Source organism: Pseudophryne corroboree, chromosome 2 (assembly GCF_028390025.1).
Source record: "Pseudophryne corroboree isolate aPseCor3 chromosome 2, aPseCor3.hap2, whole genome shotgun sequence".
Taxonomy (NCBI): Eukaryota; Metazoa; Chordata; class Amphibia; order Anura; family Myobatrachidae; genus Pseudophryne; species Pseudophryne corroboree.
The window spans coordinates 1,053,813,852-1,053,834,073 of record NC_086445.1 but is presented as its reverse complement, the minus strand read 5'-3'; the positions used below and the strand labels follow the sequence as shown (position 1 = coordinate 1,053,834,073).

At 50.7% G+C, this 20,222-nt stretch overlaps 1 protein-coding gene across 1 annotated transcript; it reads left to right on the top strand.

Annotated features, from left to right (window-relative positions):
* The first annotated feature begins 4,810 nt into the window (after positions 1 to 4,810).
* On the top strand, positions 4,811 to 13,884 carry LOC135050410 (trafficking protein particle complex subunit 10-like). Its single transcript, XM_063956902.1, has 3 exons — positions 4,811 to 5,000; positions 13,529 to 13,610; positions 13,719 to 13,884. Exons 1-3 carry the CDS (start codon positions 4,919 to 4,921, stop codon positions 13,867 to 13,869), a joined length of 315 nt encoding a protein of 104 aa, XP_063812972.1. The 5' UTR covers positions 4,811 to 4,918; the 3' UTR covers positions 13,870 to 13,884.
* Positions 13,885 to 20,222: the final 6,338 nt, after the last annotated feature.

Sequence of the window (20,222 nt, the reverse complement as noted above, 5' to 3'; positions counted from 1 at the left end):
TAGCAGTGAGCCTGTTGCCAGCAGGACTCACTGAAAATAAAAAACCTAACAAACTTTTACTCTAAGCAGCTCTTTAGGAGAGCCACCTAGATTGCACCCTTCTCGGCCGGGCACAAAAATCTAACTGAGGCTTGGAGGAGGGTCATAGGGGGAGGAGCCAGTGCACACCACCTGATCCTAAAGCTTTTACTTTTGTGCCCTGTCTCCTGCGGAGCCGCTAATCCCCATGGTCCTGACGGAGTCCCCAGCATCCACTTAGGACGTCAGAGAAAACATTTTAGAAATTATCAATTGTTATCGGGGGGAAACCCACGCATCATCACACACCTCATTTTATTTCTCAGATTCAGGAAAACTACAGGTAGTTTTTCCTCACCAAACATAATACCCCTTTTTGGTGGTACTCATATTATCAGAAATGTGTAAACAGTTTCCCTTGCCTCAATCATGTAACGTGTGGCCCTATTGGAAATCACGGTTGTCTCTTCACCGTCGACACAGGAGTCAGTATCCGTGTCGGCGTCTGTATCTGCCATCTGAGGTAACGGGCGCTTTAGAGCCCCTGACGGCCTATGAGACGTTTGGACAGGCACAAGCTGAGTAGCCGGCTGTCTCATGTCAACCACTGTCTTTATACAGAGCTGACACTGTCACGTAATTTTCAACAGTACATCCACTCAGGTGTCGACCCCCTAGGGGGTGACATCACTATTACAGACAATCTGCTCCGTCTCCACATCATTTTTCTCCTCATACATGTCGACACAAACGTACCGACACACAGCACACACACAGGGAATGCTCTGATAGAGGACAGGACCCCACTAGCCCTTTGGGGAGACAGAGGGAGAGTTTGCCAGCACACACCAAAGCGCTATAAACTGTATAGGGACAACCTTATAATAAGTGTCTATCCCTTATAGCTGCTTATATATATTTTTAGCCAAATAAGTGCCCCCCCTCTCTGTTGTACCCTGTTTCTGTAGTGCAGTGCAGGGGAGAGTCTGGGAGCCTTCCTACCAGCGGAGCTTTGTGGGAAAATGGCGCCGTGTGCTGAGGAGATAGGCCCCGCCTCCTTCTCGGCAGGCTCTTCTCCCGCTTTTATCTGGAAAACTGGCAGGGGTTAAATACATCCATATAGCCCAGGGGCTATATGTTGATAAAGCTAAATATTTATCTTATATAATACCCTTTATGAGGTCTAAGAACACTGTACGCTATTTACGTATGGAGTACCGTAAGGGTACGCATGTTGCGTAACAATCGCTTAGCCGTAGTCGAGACGCTCAAGCGTCACGTTCGCTCACGGCCAAGAGATCACAGGCAGGCACGCTATTGGCTGCCGACTAACGTAATGATTCGCTATAGCGTAGCGGACGCTCGGGACCACGAGGAGATCACCAGCGGCGCTGACGCTCACAATGTTAAACCTTTATATCTAAACCATAAACAGTGTATTATGCAGTAAGACCTTAGTGTAGTGATAGAGTGTAAATGCAGCACAGTATAACCTTATTAACTTAAAAGCTGTTCGAGCGTCACCGACGCTCTGAGAATACTTAACACTATAAGAAATACACAGATACCGTGCTTAGGGTCCAACGCCTTATATATATATTATGAATGTTATACTTGCAAAAGAATTAATACAATACAAGTCATACACTACAATATAACATAGACTAACTAACCAGATAACTACACGGGAAATACAATACAATACAATTACGTTTTAAGGGAAAATAAGAGAGAAAGAGGAGAAAAGAGAGAGAGAGAGAAATGGCTTACAATAACAGTAAGATCAATATGATTGCGGATAAAACTACACATGTGAGAGACAATCGCTGCGCAGTTAGTCAATGCTGAGAATCTTTGTGGAGAAAATACTTGACCTTACCCATACTGGCTGTCCCTATATACACAACCCTACAATACCGCATGGGACAGAAGCTAGACTCCATTTTGGGAAAACTCCCATGATTCCAAAGACTGCACCACATGGTTGAAAGGGGGAGGGGAAAATACCCGGCAGCAGCCATTTTAGATTTGCAGGTCCAAACACATGGCACTCTCTGCTACACCACAATCACATAGCAGAAGACACAAGACTCCATTTTATTCCAAAATGTCCAAGCCTCAAAACAATGCATATGTTCTGATTTTACAATTCCAAACCATCTAAATCACCTTTCACAATTACAATCCAACTTCCTAGAACCACCTTATTCAATTTCACATTCCAAACAACTTCAGTGTCTCAATAACCAGAGCATATTCATCACAAGACCAGATCACAATGTAACCACACATATCAGCCTGCCATTGCTACCAGCACATATTCCCAGATCTATCACACAAACAAGTTACAATATCCTATTTAAACCAGCACCATTGACCTTAAAGCAATCTGTCTATATTTCCTTATCTAGCCATGTGAATTCAATACTTAGCCTTTAGTTTGGAGGTCAGTCCTGGGGATGTAGCCGCCATGCTGCTGGGTGCCAGGTAGCTGTGTGAGTAGCTACAGTATATCTGTCCTCAGAGGCCCCAAGCAAACTGAAACTGACTTCTTTTCTAGCATATACAAAGCAAAAGCTTTGTTTTCCTAGTTCCTGGGGGAGGGGTCTCTTTTGCTTTGTATATGCTAATCAGGTTCAGCCCTGAAATCTTAGTAAAGGGTTGGCTTGATCATTCATTGTTCTAACAAAATGATCTTAGCTTTTATACATATAATCATATCTATCCGCTGCAATGTCCCACAACTTCACAACAATCCTCAAACTAACCCACACATCAATCTGCTTGCTTCAATACCAAACATGACGGGCGCATCTGGTTCTGTTCAAATAATACACATTAATGACATCAATTCATCAGCCAATTCTAAATCTCCATGATGTCTGGTGCCCGACATTATCATAACCATGTACTGTATGAAACAAGCGCCGAATCCATCTCCGTGCCATGTCTGAGCAAATGCGTGTGTTACCATATATTGCTGTGCTCGCTGTGCATATTTGCAAGTATAGCGACTTAAATGTGTGTAGTTTGTATGTTCTCTCTATGTAATATTTTTGACTTTGACAATGTGATGTATTTTTTGCCATAGGAGGTATTTACATTGCTGCCCAGGGCGCCCCCCCCCAGCGCCCTGCACCCTCAGTGACCGCAGTGTGAAGTGTGCTGGGAGCAATGGCGCACAGCTGCAGTGCTGTGCGCTACCTTAATGAAGACAGGAACGTCTTCTGCCGCCGATTTCTGGACCTCTTCACTCTTCAGCATCTGTAAGGGGGCCGGCGGCGCGGCTCCGGGACCCATCCAGGCTGTACCTGTGATCGTCCCTCTGGAGCTAATGTCCAGTAGCCAAGAAGCCCAATCCACTCTGCACGCAGGTGAGTTCACTTCTTCTCCCCTTAGTCCCACGATGCAGTGAGCCTGTTGCCAGCAGGTCTCACTGAAAATAAAAAACCTATTTAAACTTTACTTCTAAGCAGCTCAGGAGAGCCACCTAGCCTGCACCCTTCTCGTTCGGGCACAAAAATCTAACTGAGGCTTGGAGGAGGGTCATAGGGGGAGGAGCCAGTGCATACCACCTGATCCTAAAGCTTTACTTTTGTGCCCTGTCTCCTGCGGAGCCGCTATTCCCCATGGTCCTTACGGAGTCCCAGCATCCACTTAGGACGTCAGAGAAAAGGGGCTCTACCTGGTGTAGTGGCGCTACTGTGCAGCGTAACTTGAATAATGTAGACTACTGTGCACCGTAGTATGAATTGCTATTATTTTGTGGCCACGCCCCTTCCCCATGAAGCCACGCCCCTATATATTTTTTGCGCGCCTGTGGCGCGCACTGCCCCTGTCTTACATGGGGGGGGGGGGGGGGCAGCCAATGTCGTTTCTTGCACACAGTGCTAAAATGCCTAGTTACAGCACTGGTCAGCAGTTCCTGCAAGACGAAGGCATTGATTCTATGGACTGGCCCGCCCGTTCCTCAGAGCTGAATCCAATTGAGCACATCTGGGACATCATGTCTCGCTCCATCCACCATTGTGGCGTTGCACCACAGACTGTCCAGGAGTTGGCGGATGCTTTAGTCCAGGTCTGGGAGGAGATCCCTCAGGAGACCATCCGCCTCCTCATAAGGAGCATGCCCAGGCGTTGTAGGGAGGTCATACAGGCACATGGAGGCCACAGACACTACTGAGCCTCATTTTAACTTGTTTTAAGGACATTACATCAAAGTTGGATCAGCCTGTAGTGTGTTTTTCCACTTTAATTTTGAGGGTGACTCTAAATCCAGACCTCCATGGGGTAATACATTTGATTTCCATTGATAATTTTTGTGTGATTTTGTTGTCAGCACATTCAACTATGTAAAGAACAAAGTATTTCATAAGAATATTTCATTCATTCAGATCTAGGATGTGTTATTTTAGTGTTCCCTTTATTTTTTTGGGCAGTGTACACATATATATATATATCTATCTATATATTATATATCACCTGCGTTCCGCTAGCGCCAGCATACACTACCTATCAGACGACACCTCGCTCCTCTCTGCCCCTCCAGCTGCCACCCACACTGTGCCCTAGAAGCTGAAGGTGAGGGTGAGGGGTCCTCAGTTTGACGATCATAGATCACCCACCAGGGAACCGCCTGACAGAGTTCCCGCCTTTTCACTCAGCTCAGGTCACATGACCCCGACAAATCAGCCCGGCTTCGTGCCAGTTACAAAAATGGCGGCGTCGCCAACACCTCAAGAGTGACGTCATAACCGTTAACCAATAGCGTGTCTAGCCCGCTACCACCAATCCCAGGGAAGAGATGGACCCGGAAGTTGTTGCTTGCGGCGATGAGGAAGCCGGAAGTGACTGCGCGGTGACTCTTGAGGGCCCCGGGATGGAGCGGTGACCGGAGCCCATGGAAGGGGCGGAGCCTGGGGAAACTGGAAACGAGGATCCGGGGGTTGTGTACACCATGGAGAACAAGCCCATAGTCACCTGTAAGACGTCCTTATAGTCCTGCACATCCCCATGTATACTGTCACCCCACATAGCCCCTTTATATACTCCCCTATACACTGTCACCCCACATAGCCCCTATATATACTCCCCTATACACTGTCACCCCACATAGCCCCTATATATACTCCCCTATACACTGTCACCCCACATAGCCCCTATATATACTCCCCTATACACTGTCACCCCACATAGCCCCTATATATACACTCCCCTATACACTGTCACCCCACAGAGCCCCTATATATACTCCCCTATACACTGTCACCCCACAGAGCCCCCTATATATACTCCCCTATACACTGTCATCCCACATAGCCCCTATATATACTCCCCTATACACTGTCATCCCACAGAGCCCCTATATATACTACCCTATACACTGCCACCCAACATAGCCCCTATATATACTCCCCTATACACTGTCATCCCACATAGCCTCTATATATACTCCCCTATACACTGTCATCCCACATAGCCTCTATATATACTCCCCTATACACTGTCATCCCACATAGCCCCTATATATACTCCCCTATACACTGTCACCCCACATACCCCTTATATATACTCCCCTATACACTGCCACCCAACATAGCCCCTATATATACTCTCCTATACACTGTCATCCCACAAAGCCTCTATATATACACCCCTATACACTGTCATCCCACATAGCCCCCTATATATACTCCCCTATACACTGTCACCCCACATAGCCCCTATATATACTCCACATACACTGTCATCCCACATATCCCCTATATATACTCCCCTATACACTGTCACCCCACATAGCCATATATATATATATATATATATATACTCCCCTATACAATGTCACCCCACATAGCCCCCATACTATACACTGTCATGCAACATAGCCCCTATATATACTCCCCTATTCACTGTCACCACACATAGCCCCTATATATACTCCCCTATACACTGTCACCCAACATAGCCCTATATATACTCCCCTATACACTGTCACCCCACATAGCCCTATATATATACTCCCCTATACACTGTCACCCAACATAGCCCTATATATACTCCCCTATACACTGTCACCCCACATAGCCCTATATATACTCCCCTATACTCTGTCACCCCACATAGCCCTATATATACTCCCCTATACACTGTCACCCCACATAGCCCTATATATACTCCCCTATACACTGTCACCCCACATAGCCCTATATATACTCCCCTATACACTGTCACCCCACATAGCCCTATATATACTCCCCTATACACTGTCACCCCACATAGCCCCAATAAATACTCCCCTATACACTGGCATCCCACATAGCCCCCTATATATACTCCCCTATACACTGTCACCCCACATAGCCCTATATATACTCCCCTATACACTGTCATCCTATATAGCCCCTATATATACTCCCCTATACACTGTCATCCCACTTAGCCCTATATATACTCCCCTATACCCTGTCACCACACATAGCCCCTATATATACTCCCCCATACACTGTCACCCCACATAGCCCCTATATATACTCCCCCATACACTGTTACCCCACATAGTCCCTATATATACACTCCCCCATACACTGTCACCCCACATAGCCCCTATATATACTCCCCTATACACTGTCACCCCACATAGTCCCTATATATACACTCCCCCATACACTGTCACCCCACCTAGCCCCCTATATATACACTCCCCTATACACTGCCACCCCCACATAGTCCCTATATATACTCCCCTATACACTATCACCCCTCATAGTCCCTATATATACACTCCACCATACACTGTCACCCCACATAGCCCCTATATATACTCCCCTATACACTGCCACCCCCACATGGTTTCTATATATACTCCCCTATACACTGTCACCCCTCATAGCCCCCTATATATACTCCCCTATACACTGTCACCCCACATAGCCTCCTATATATACTCCCCTATACACTGTCATCCTACATAGCCCCTTATATATACTCCCCTATACACTGTTACCCCACATAGCCCCCTATATATACTCCCCTATACACTGTCATCCTACATAGCCCCTTATACATACTCCCCTATACACTGTCACCCCACATACCCCCTATATATACTCCCCTATACACTGTCACCCCACCTAGCCCCCTATATATACACTCCCCTATACACTGCCACCCCCACATGGTCCCTATATATACTCCCCTATACACTGTCACCCCTCATAGCCCCCTATATATACTCCCCTATACACTGTCACCCCACATAGACTCCTATATATACTCCCCTATACACTGTCATCCTACATAGCCCCTTATATATACTCCCCTATACACTGTTACCCCACATAGCCCCCTATATATACTCCCCTATACACTGTCATCCTACATAGCCCCTTATACATACTCCCCTATACACTGTCACCCCACATAGCCCCTATATATACTCCCCTATACACTGTCATCCCACATAGGCCCTTATATATACCCCCTATTTACTGTCACCCCAGATGTCTCCAGGTGCCGGTGTAGGAGCCTGGTGTAATAAGTGGCTCCAGGTGCCGGTGTAGGAGCCTGGTGGAATAAGTGGCTCCAGGTGCCGGTGTAGGAGCCTGGTGGACTAAGTGTCTCCAGGTGCCGGTGTAGGAGCCTGGTGTAATAAGTGGCTCCAGGTGCCGGTGTAGGAGCCTGGTGGACTAAGTGTCTCCAGGTGCCGGTGTAGGAGCCTGGTGTAATAAGTGGCTCCAGGTGCTGGTGCAGGATCCTGGTGGAATAAGTGGCTCCAGGTACCGGTGTGGGAGCCTGGTGGAATAAGTGGCTCCAGGTGCCGGTGTAGGAGCCTGGTGGAATAAGTGGCTCCAGGTGCCGGTGTAGGAGCCTGGTGGACTAAGTGTCTCCAGGTGCCGGTGTAGGAGCCTGGTGTAATAAGTGGCTCCAGGTGCCGGTGCAGGATCCTGGTGGAATAAGTGGCTCCAGGTGCCGGTGCAGGATCCTGGTGGAATAAGTGGCTCCAGGTGCCGGTGTAGGAGCCTGGTGGAATAAGTGGCTCCAGGTGCCGGTGTAGGATCCTGGTGGAATAAGTGGCTCCAGGTGCCGGTGCAGGATCCTGGTGGAATAAGTGGCTCCAGGTGCCGGTGTAGGAGCCTGGTGGAATAAGTGGCTCCAGGTGCCGGTGTAGGAGCCTGGTGGACTAAGTGGCTCCAGGTGCCGGTGTAGGAGCCTGGTGGAATAAGTGGCTCCAGGTGCCGGTGCAGGATCCTGGTGTAATAAGTGTCTCCAGGTGCCGGTGCAGGATCCTGGTGGAATAAGTGTCTCCAGGTGCCGGTGTAGGATCCTGGTGGAATAAGTGGCTCCAGGTGCCGGTGTAGGATCCTGGTGGAATAAGTGGCTCCAGGTGCCGGTGTAGGATCCTGGTGGAATAAGTGGCTCCAGGTGCCGGTGTAGGATCCTGGTGGAATAAGTGGCTCCAGGTGCCGGTGCAGGATCCTGGTGGAATAAGTGGCTCCAGGTGCCGGTGCATTAGCCTGGTGTAATAAGTGGCTCCAGGTGCCGGTGCAGGATCCTGGTGGAATAAGTGGCTCCAGGTGCTGGTGCAGGATCCTGGTGGAATAAGTGGCTCCAGGTGCCGGATCCTGGTGGAATAAGTGGCTCCAGGTGCCGGTGTAGGAGCCTGGTGTAATAAGTGGCTCCAGGTGCCGGTGTAGGAGCCTGGTGTAATAAGTGGCTCCAGGTGCCGGTGTAGGAGCCTGGTGGAATAAGTGGCTCCAGGTGCTGGTGCAGGATCCTGGTGTAATAAGTGGCTCCAGGTGCCGGTGCAGGATCCTGGTGTAATAAGTGGCTCCAGGTGCCGGTGCAGGATCCTGGTGGAATAAGTGGCTCCAGGTGCCGGTGTAGGATCCTGGTGGAATAAGTGGCTCCAGGTGCCGGTGTAGGATCCTGATGGAATAAGTGGTTGCAGGTGCCGGTGTAGGATCCTGGTGGAATAAGTGGCTCCAGGTGCCGGTGTAGGATCCTGGTGGAATAAGTGGCTCCAGGTGTGGTGTAGGATCCTGGTGGAATAAGTGGCTCCAGGTGCCGGTGTAGGAGCCTGGTGGAATAAGTGGCTCCAGGTGCCGGTGTAGGAGCCTGGTGGACTAAGGGGCCCTACACACTGGCCGACCCGCCGCCGAGCTGCCCGACGGCGGATACGGCCGACGAGCGACCCGGCGGCAGGGGGGGCAGTGACGGGGGGAGTGAAGTTTCTTCACTCCCCCGTCACGCGGCTCCATAGAACTGCAGGCAAATATGGACGAGATCGTCCATATTGGCCTGCATGCACAGCCGACGGGGGACCAGCGATGAACGAGCGCGGGACCGCGCATCGATTATCGCTGGAGCCTCCACACTGAAAGATATGAACGAGTTCTCGTTCATTTATGAACGAGATCGTTCATATCTTTCAAAAAATCGGCCAGTGTGTAGGGCCAATAAGTGTCTCCAGGTGCCGGTGTAGGAGCCTGGTGTAATAAGTGGCTCCAGGTGCCGGTTCAGGATCCTGGTGGAATAAGTGGCTCCAGGTGCCGGTGCAGGATCCTGGTGGAATAAGTGTCTCCAGGTGCCGGTGTAGGAGCCTGGTGTAATAAGTGGCTCCAGGTGCCGGTGCAGGATCCTGGTGGAATAAGTGGCTCCAGGTGCCGGTGCAGGATCCTGGTGGAATAAGTGGCTCCAGGTGCCGGTGCAGGATCCTGGTGGAATAAGTGGCTACAGGTGCCGGTGTAGGAGCCTGGTGTAATAAGTGGCTCCAGGTGCCGGTGTAGGATCCTGGTGGAATAAGTGGCTCCAGGTGCCGGTGTAGGATCCTGGTGGAATAAGTGGCTCCAGGTGCCGGTGTAGGATCCTGGTGGAATAAGTGGCTCCAGGTGCCGGTGTGGGAGCCTGGTGGACTAAGTGTCTCCAGGTGCCGGTGTAGGAGCCTGGTGTAATAAGTGGCTCCAGGTGCCGGTGCAGGATCCTGGTGGAATAAGTGGCTCCAGGTGCCGGTGCAGGATCCTGGTGGAATAAATGGCTCCAGGTGCCGGTGTAGGAGCCTGGTGTAATAAGTGGCTCCAGGTGCCGGTGCAGGATCCTGGTGGAATAAGTGGCTCCAGGTGCCGGTGCAGGATCCTGGTGGAATAAGTGGCTCCAGGTGCCGGTGCAGGATCCTGGTGGAATAAGTGGCTACAGGTGCCGGTGTAGGAGCCTGGTGTAATAAGTGGCTCCAGGTGCCGGTGTAGGAGCCTGGTGGACTAAGTGGCTCCAGGTGCCGGTGTAGGAGCCTGGTGGAATAAGTGGCTCCAGGTGCCGGTGTAGGAGCCTGGTGGAATAAGTGGCTCCAGGTGCCGGTGCAGGATCCTGGTGGAATAAGTGGCTCCAGGTGCCGGTGTAGGATCCTGGTGGAATAAGTGGCTCCAGGTGCCGGTGTAGGATCCTGGTGGAATAAGTGGCTCCAGGTGCCGGTGTAGGATCCTGGTGGAATAAGTGGCTCCAGGTGCCGGTGTAGGATCCTGATGGAATAAGTGGCTCCAGGTGCCGGTGTAGGATCCTGGTGGAATAAGTGGCTCCAGGTGCCGCTGCAGGATCCTGGTGGAATAAGTGGCTCCAGGTGCCGGTGTAGGATCCTGGTGTAATAAGTGTCTCCAGGTGCTGGTGTAGGAGTCTGGTGTAATAAGTGGCTCCAGGTGCCGGTGTAGGATCCTGGTGTAATAAGTGTCTCCAGGTGCCGGTGTAGGAGCCTGGTTGAATAAGTGGCTCCAGGTGCCGGTGTAGGAGTCTGGTGGAATAAGTGGCTCCAGGTGCCGGTGTAGGATCCTGGTGGAATAAGTGTCTCCAGGTGCCGGTGCAGGATCCTGGTGGAATAAGTGGCTCCAGGTGCCGGTGTAGGATCCTGGTGGAATAAGTGTCTCCAGGTGCCGGTGTAGGATCCTGGTGGAATAAGTGGCTCCAGGTGCCGGTGTAGGAGCCTGGTGTAATAAGTGGCTCCAGGTGCCTGTGTAGGAGCCTGGTGGAATAAGTGGCTCCAGGTGCTGGTGTAGGATCCTGGTGGAATAAGTGGCTGCAGGTGTGGTGCAGGATCCTGGTGGAATAAGTGGCTCCAGGTGCCGGTGTAGGAGCCTGGTGTAATAAGTGGCTCCAGGTGCCGGTGTAGGATCCTGGTGGAATAAGTGGCTCCAGGTGCCGGTGCAGGATCCTGGTGGAATAAGTGGCTCCAGGTGCCGGTGCAGGATCCTGGTGGAATAAGTGTCTCCAGGTGCCGGTGTAGGATCCTGGTGGAATAAGTGGCTCCAGGTGCCGGTGCAGGATCCTGGTGGAATAAGTGGCTCCAGGTGCCGGTGTAGGATCCTGGTGGAATAAGTGGCTCCAGGTGCCGGTGTAGGATCCTGGTGGAATAAGTGGCTCCAGGTGCCGGTGTAGGATCCTGGTGGAATAAGTGGCTCCAGGTGCCGGTGTAGGATCCTGATGGAATAAGTGGCTCCAGGTGCCGGTGTAGGATCCTGGTGGAATAAGTGGCTCCAGGTGCCGGTGCAGGATCCTGGTGGAATAAGTGGCTCCAGGTGCCGTGCAGGATCCTGGTGGAATAAGTGGCTCCAGGTGCCGGTGTAGGATCCTGGTGTAATAAGTGTCTCCAGGTGCCGGTGTAGGAGTCTGGTGTAATAAGTGGCTCCAGGTGCCGGTGTAGGATCCTGGTGTAATAAGTGTCTCCAGGTGCCGGTGTAGGAGCCTGGTGGAATAAGTGGCTCCAGGTGCCGGTGTAGGAGTCTGGTGGAATAAGTGTCTCCAGGTGCCGGTGTAGGATCCTGGTGGAATAAGTGTCTCCAGGTGCCGGTGCAGGATCCTGGTGGAATAAGTGGCTACAGGTGCCGGTGTAGGATCCTGGTGGAATAAGTGGCTCCAGGTGCCGGTGTAGGATCCTGGTGGAATAAGTGGCTCCAGGTGCCGGTGTAGGAGCCTGGTGGAATAAGTGTCTCCAGGTGCCGGTGTAGGAGCCTGGTGTAATAAGTGGCTCCAGGTGCCTGTGTAGCAGCCTGGTGGAATAAGTGGCTCCAGGTGCCTGTGTAGGAGCCTGGTGGAATAAGTGGCTCCAGGTGCCGGTGCAGGATCCTGGTGGAATAAGTGGCTCCAGGTGCCGGTGTAGGAGCCTGGTGGAATAAGTGGCTCCAGGTGCCGGTGCAGGATCCTGGTGGAATAAGTGGCTCCAGGTGCCGGTGCAGGATCCTGGTGGAATAAGTGTCTCCAGGTGCCGGTGCAGGATCCTGGTGGAATAAGTGTCTCCAGGTGCCGGTGTAGGATCCTGGTGGAATAAGTGTCTCCAGGTGCCGGTGTAGGATCCTGGTGGAATAAGTGGCTCCTGGTGCCGGTGTAGGATCCTGGTGGAATAAGTGGCTCCTGGTGCCGGTGCAGGATCCTGGTGGAATAAGTGGCTCCAGGTGCCGGTGTAGGATCCTGGTGGAATAAGTGGCTCCAGGTGCCGGTGTAGGATCCTGGTGTAATAAGTTTCTCCAGGTGCCGGTGTAGGAGTCTGGTGTAATAAGTGTCTCCAGGTGCCGGTGTAGGAGCCTGGTGGAATAAGTGGCTCCAGGTGCCGGTGTAGGAGTCTGGTGGAATAAGTGGCTCCAGGTGCCGGTGTAGGATCCTGGTGTAATAAGTGGCTCCAGGTGCCGGTGTAGGATCCTGGTGTAATAAGTGGCTCCAGGTGCCGGTGTAGGATCCTGGTGTAATAAGTGGCTCCAGGTGCCGGTGTAGGATCCTGGTGGAATAAGTGTCTCAAGGTGCCGGTGCAGGATCCTGGTGGAATAAGTGGCTCCAGGTGCCGGTGTAGGATCCTGGTGGAATAAGTGTCTCAAGGTGCCGGTGCAGGATCCTGGTGGAATAAGTGTCTCCAGATGCCGGTGCAGGATCCTGGTAGAATAAGTGTCTCTAGGTGCCGGTGTAGGATCCTGGTGGAATAAGTGGCTCCAGGTGCCGGTGTAGGAGTCTTGTGGAATAAGTGGCTCCAGGTGCCGGTGTAGGAGCCTGGTGGAATAAGTGGCTCCAGGTGCCGGTGTAGGAGTCTGGTGGAATAAGTGGCTCCAGGTGCCGGTGTAGGAGTCTGGTGGAATAAGTGGCTCCAGGTGCCGGTGTAGGAGTTTGGTGGAATAAGTGTCTCCAGGTGCCGGTGTAGAAGCCTGGTGTAATAAGTGGCTCCAGGTGCCGGTGTAGGATCCTGGTGGAATAAGTGGCTCCAGGTGCCGGTGCAGGATCCTGGTGGAATAAGTGTCTCCAGGTGCCGGTGCAGGATCCTGGTGGAATAAGTGGCTCCAGGTGCCGGTGTAGGATCCTGGTGGAATAAGTGTCTCCAGGTGCCGGTGTAGGAGCCTGGTGGAATAAGTGGCTCCAGGTGTGGTGTTAGTCTTGGTGTTTGCAAAGATTTTGAATGATAATTGTTCTCAGTGCCCTGTATGTATTTTAGGCTATTACTGACATTATCCAGCCTAGATGTGACTAAGGTGTAGTGTGTGTGTTTCAGGTGCTGGGGACCAGAGTTTGTTCACTGCTGTTTATTCTACCCTCACCCAGCAGCTGCCTAAAGAGCCGATGGAATGGAGAAGGTGAGGAAAGACCTGCTCGCCCAACGTATTTGTTTTCTCTATCTATCTATCTATCTATCTATCTATCTATCTATCTCTGATCTTTCCATCTAATTACTCTTCCTGCAGAGCATATGGCCGTGCTCCTAAAATGGTCCATCTGGAGTCCAACTTTGTCCAGTACAAGGAGGAGCTTTTACCAAAAGAGGGAAACAAGGCTCTGCTGACCTTCCCCTTCTTGCACATATATTGGACAGAATGCTGTGTGAGTAACCTCTAAGAGTTGTCTCTTCCAACCCATCCCCCACCCCCTCCTGCATCTCCAACATTACATACAGGGTATATCCAGGTAACAGTCCGGAATTACAGGCAGTCTATACTGTGTATCCAGGTAACAGTCCGGAATTACAGGCAGTCTATACTGTGTATACAGGTAACAGTCCGGAATTACAGGCAGTCTATACTGAGTATCCAGGTAACAGTCCGGAATTACAGGCAGTCTGTACTGTGTATCCAGGTAACAGTCCGGAATTACAGGCAGTCTATACTGTGTATCCAGGTAACAGTCCGGAATTACAGGCAGTCTGTACTGTGTATCCAGGTAACAGGCAGTCTATACTGTGTATCCAGGTAACAGTCCGGAATTACAGGCAGTATATACTGTGTATCCAGGTAACAGTCCGGAATTACAGGCAGTCTATACTGTGTATCCAGGTAACAGTCCGGAATTACAGGCAGTCTATACTGTATATACAGGTAACAGTCCGGAATTACAGGCAGTCTATACTGTATATACAGGTAACAGTCCGGAATTACAGGCAGTCTGTACTGTGTATCCAGGTAACAGTCCGGAATTACAGGCAGTCTATACTGTATATACAGGTAACAGTCCGGAATTACAGGCAGTCTGTACCGTGTATCCAGGTAACAGTCCGGAATTACAGGCAGTCTATACTGTGTATCCAGGTAACAGTCCAGAATTACAGGAAGTCTGTACTGTGTATCCAGGTAACAGGCAGTCTATATCGTGTATCCAGGTAACAGTCCGGAATTACAGGCAGTCTGTACTGTGTATCCAGGTAACAGGCAGTCTATATCGTGTATCCAGGTAACAATCCGGAATTACAGGCAGTCTGTACCGTGTATCCAGGTAACAGGCAGTCTATATCGTGTATCCAGGTAACAGTCCGGAATTACAGGCAGTCTGTACTGTGTATCCAGGTAACAGGCAGTCTGTACTGTATATCCAGGTAACAGTCCGGAATTACAGGCAGTCTATACTGTGTATCCAGGTAACAGTCCAGAATTACAGGAAGTCTGTACTATGTATTCAGGTAACAGGCAGTCTATATCGTGTATGCAGGTAACAGTCCGGAATTACAGGCAGTCTATACTGTGTATTCAGGTAACAGGCAGTCTATACTGTGTATCCAGGTAACAGTCCAGAATTACAGGCAGTCTATACTGTGTATGCAGGTAACAGTCCACAATTACAGGCAGTCTATACTGTGTATCCAGGTAACAGTCTGGAATTACAGGCAGTCTATACCGTGTATCCAGGTAACAGTCCGGAATTACAGGCAGTCTATACCGTGTATCCAGGTAACAGTCCGGAATTACAGGCAGTCTGTACTGTGTATCCAGGTAACAGGCAGTCTGTACTGTATATCCAGGTAACAGTCCGGAATTACAGGCAGTCTATACTGTGTATCCAGGTAACAGTCCAGAATTACAGGAAGTCTGTACTGTGTATCCAGGTAACAGTCCGGAATTACAGGCAGTCTGTACTATGTATTCAGGTAACAGGCAGTCTATACTGTGTATGCAGGTAACAGTCCGGAATTACAGGCAGTCTATACTGTGTATTCAGGTAACAGGCAGTCTATACTGTGTATCCAGGTAACAGTCCAGAATTACAGGCAGTCTATACTGTGTATACAGGTAACAGTCCAGAATTACAGGCAGTCTATATCATGTATCCAGGTAACAGTCGGGAATTACAGGAGGTAGAAATTAAGGATGACGCCTGCCGGCACAGCTTAGCTGCAACCGCAGGAGTCTCGGCGCCATTTTTGCTGTCGCAGCGGCTGCGTGTGACAACACGCCCCCGTACGCGCGTACCAGCCCACCATTTGGGCTGGCATGCCCCCGCAACGCTCCATTGCCGCCTCCCTCCCACCCCGCCTCTGCCTGATTGACAGGCAGAGGCGATCGTATTTTCTGCGCCCCCCCCCCCCCCCGCAGAAAATGCAGGCACATGCGCAGTAGGGCCTGCTGCGCATGCGCCCGCTCAGCAAAAATTCTGCACGAATCGCTACTTGCGATTTATACTGAATTTGCCCCATATACCGCAGGCTGATGCCGGACTGTAACCTGATATACACCGCAGACTGATGCCGGACTGTAACCTGATACACACCGCAGACTGATGCTGGACTGTACATTTATACACACCGCAGGCTGATGCCGGACTGTAACATGATATACACCGCAGGCTGATGCCGGACTGTAACATGATATACACCGCAGACTGATGCCGGACTGTAACCTGATATACACTGCAGGCTGATGCCGGACTGTAACCTGATATACACCGCAGACTGATGCCGGACTGTAACCTGATACACACCACAGACTGATGCCGAACAGGTAACAGTCCGGCATCAGTCTGCGGTGTATATCAGGTTACAGTCCGGCATCAGTCTGCGGTGTGTATCAGGTTACAGTCCGGCATCAGTCTGCGGTGTATGTCAGGTCACAGTCCGGCATCAGTCTGTGGTGTATATCAGGTTACAGTCCGGCATCAGTCTGCGGTGTATATCATGTTACAGTCCGGGATCAGTCTGCGGTGTGTATCAGGTTACAGTACAGCATAAGTCTGCGGTGTATATCAGGTTACAGTCCGGCATCAGTCTGCGGTGTATATCAGGTTACAGTACGGCATCAGTCTGCGGTGTGTACCAGGTAACAGTCCGGCATCAGTCTGCGGTGTATATCAGGTTACAGTCCGGCATCAGTCTGCAGTGTATATCAGGTTACAGTCCGGCATCAGTCTGCGGTGTATATCAGGTTACAGTCCGGCATCAGTCTGCGGTGTATTCAGGTTACAGTCCGGCATCAGTTTGCGGTGTATATCAGGTTACAGTCCAGCATCAGTCTGCAGTGTATATCAGGTTACAGTCCAGCATCAGTCTGCGGTGTATGTCAGGTTACAGTCCGGGATCAGTCTGCGGTGTATATCAGGTTACAGTCCGGCATCAGTCTGCGGTGTATATCAGGTAACAGTCCAGCATCAGTCTGTGGTGTATATCCGGTTACAGTCCGGCATCAGTCGGCGGTGTATATCAGGTAACAGTCCAGCATCAGTCTGCAGTGTATATCAGGTTACAGTCCGGCATCAGTCTGCGGTGTGTATCAGGTAACAGTCCGGCATCAGTCTGCGGTGTATATCCTGCTACAGTCCGGCATCAGTCTGCGGTGTATATCAGGTTATAGTCAGTCCGGCATCAGTCTGCGGTGTATATCAGGTTATAGTCCGGCATCAGTCTGTGGTGTATATCATGTTACAGTCCGGCATCAGTCTGCGGCGTATATCAGGTTACAGTCCGGCATCAGTCTGTGGTGTATATCAGGTTACAGTCCGGCATCAGTCTGTGGTGTATATCGGGTTACAGTCCGGCATCAGTCTGCGGTGTATATCCTGTTACAGTCCGGCATCAGTCTGCGGTGTATATCAGGTTATAGTCCGGCATCAGTCTGTGGTGTATATCAGGTTACAGTCCGGCATCAGTCTGCGGTGTATATCAGGTTACAGTCCGGCATCAGTCTGCGGTGTATATCAGGTTACAGTCCGGCATCAGTCTGCGGTGTATATCAGGTTACAGTCCAGCATCAGTCTGCGGTGTATGTCAGGTTACAGTCCGGGATCAGTCTGCGGTGTATATCAGGTTACAGTCCAGCATCAGTCTGCGGTGTATGTCAGGTTACAGTCCGGGATCAGTCTGCGGTGTATATCAGGTTACAGTCCGGCATCAGTCTGTGGTGTATATCAGGTTACAGTCCGGCATCAGTCTGCAGTGTATATCAGGTTACAGTCCGGCATCAGTCTGCAGTGTATATCAGGTTACAGTCCGGCATCAGTCTGCGGTGTATATCAGGTTACAGTCCGGCATCAGTCTGCGGTGTATTCAGGTTACAGTCCGGCATCAGTTTGCGGTGTATATCAGGTTACAGTCCAGCATCAGTCTGCAGTGTATATCAGGTTACAGTCCAGCATCAGTCTGCGGTGTATGTCAGGTTACAGTCCGGGATCAGTCTGCGGTGTATATCAGGTTACAGTCCGGCATCAGTCTGCGGTGTATATCAGGTAACAGTCCAGCATCAGTCTGTGGTGTATATCTGGTTACAGTCCGGCATCAGTCGGCGGTGTATATCAGGTAACAGTCCAGCATCAGTCTGCAGTGTATATCAGGTTACAGTCCGGCATCAGTCTGCGGTGTATATCAGGTTACAGTCCAGCATCAGTCTGCAGTGTATATCAGGTTACAGTCCAGCATCAGTCTGCGGTGTATGTCAGGTTACTGTCCGGGATCAGTCTGCGGTGTATATCAGGTTACAGTCCGGCATCAGTCTGCGGTGTATATCAGGTAACAGTCCAGCATCAGTCTGTGGTGTATATCCGGTTACAGTCCGGCATCAGTCGGCGGTGTATATCAGGTAACAGTCCAGCATCAGTCTGCAGTGTATATCAGGTTACAGTCCGGCATCAGTCTGCGGTGTGTATCAGGTAACAGTCCGGCATCAGTCTGCGGTGTATATCAGGTTACAGTCCGGCATCAGTCTGCGGTGTATATCCTGCTACAGTCCGGCATCAGTCTGCGGTGTATATCAGGTTATAGTCCGGCATCAGTCTGCGGTGTATATCAGGTTATAGTCCGGCATCAGTCTGTGGTGTATATCATGTTACAGTCCGGCATCAGTCTGCGGCGTATATCAGGTTACAGTCCGGCATCAGTCTGTGGTGTATATCAGGTTACAGTCCGGCATCAGTCTGTGGTGTATATCGGGTTACAGTCCGGCATCAGTCTGCGGTGTATATCCTGTTACAGTCCGGCATCAGTCTGCGGTGTATATCAGGTTATAGTCCGGCATCAGTCTGCGGTGTATATCAGGTTACAGTCCGGCATCAGTCTGTGGTGTATATCAGGTTACAGTCCGGCATCAGTCTGTGGTGTATATCAGGTTACAGTCCGGCATCAGTCTGCGGTGTATATCAGGTTACAGTCCGGCATCAGTCTGTGGTGTATGTCAGGTCACAGTCCGGCATCAGTCTGCTGTGTATATCGGGTTACAGTCCGGCATCAGTCTGTGGTGTATATCAGGTTACAGTCCGGCATCAGTCTGCGGTGTATATCAGGTAACAGTCCGGCATCAGTCTGCGGTGTATATCCTGTTACAGTCCGGCATCAGTCTGCGGTGTATATCAGGTTACAGTCCGGCATCAGTCTGTGGTGTATATCAGGTTACAGTCCGGCATCAGTCTGTGGTGTATATCAGGTTACAGTCCGGCATCAGTCTGCGGTGTATATCAGGTTACAGTCCGGCATCAGTCTGTGGTGTATGTCAGGTCACAGTCCGGCATCAGTCTGCTGTGTATATCGGGTTACAGTCCGGCATCAGTCTGTGGTGTATATCAGGTTACAGTCCGGCATCAGTCTGCGGTGTATATCAGGTAACAGTCCGGCATCAGTCTGCGGTGTATATCAGGTTACAGTCCGGAATCAGTCTGCGGTGTATATCAGGTTACAGTCCGGCATCAGTCTGCGGTGTGTATCAGGTTACAGTCCGGCATCAGTCTGTGGTGTATATCAGGTTACAGTCCGGCATCAGTCTGCGGTGTATATCAGGTAACAGTCCGGCATCAGTCTGCGGTGTATATCAGGTTACAGTCCGGCATCAGTCTGCGGTGTATATCAGGTTACAGTCCGGCATCAGTCTGCGGTGTATATCAGGTTACAGTCCGGCATCAGTCTGCGGTGTATATCAGGTTACAGTCCGGCATCAGTCTGCGGTGTATATCAGGTTACAGTCCGGCATCAGTCTGTGGTGTATATCAGGTTACAGTCCGGCATCAGTCTGCGGTGTATATCAGGTAACAGTCCGGCATCAGTCTGCTGTGTATATCAGGTTACAGTACGGCATCAGTCTGCGGTGTATATCAGGTAACAGTCTGGGATTAGACCACAATATATTATTACATGTTCTAGCATTTCCCACAGACGTTCCGCGTGCCATCTGGGATTCATGTCATGGTGCTTCCCGGCCGTTAGGTTCCCACACAGTCTGTTAGGGGTCCAGTGTGAGGTCAGGGGGAGGACGCGGGATCTCGGCGTGACGTCTGGACTGTAGTTTTCTGGTCTTCTGCAGACGTCACATACTACACACTGAGGGGCTTCCATCCAGACTGTAGCCAGAGACGCCGGAGGTAACTGTGTATTACTGTAATGTGCTATATACAGGGAGAGGGCATGCTGTAATGTGCTATATACAGGGAGAGGGGATGCTGTAATGTGTTATATACAGGGAGAGGAGATGCTGTAATGTGTTATATACAGGGAGAGGGGATGCTGTAAT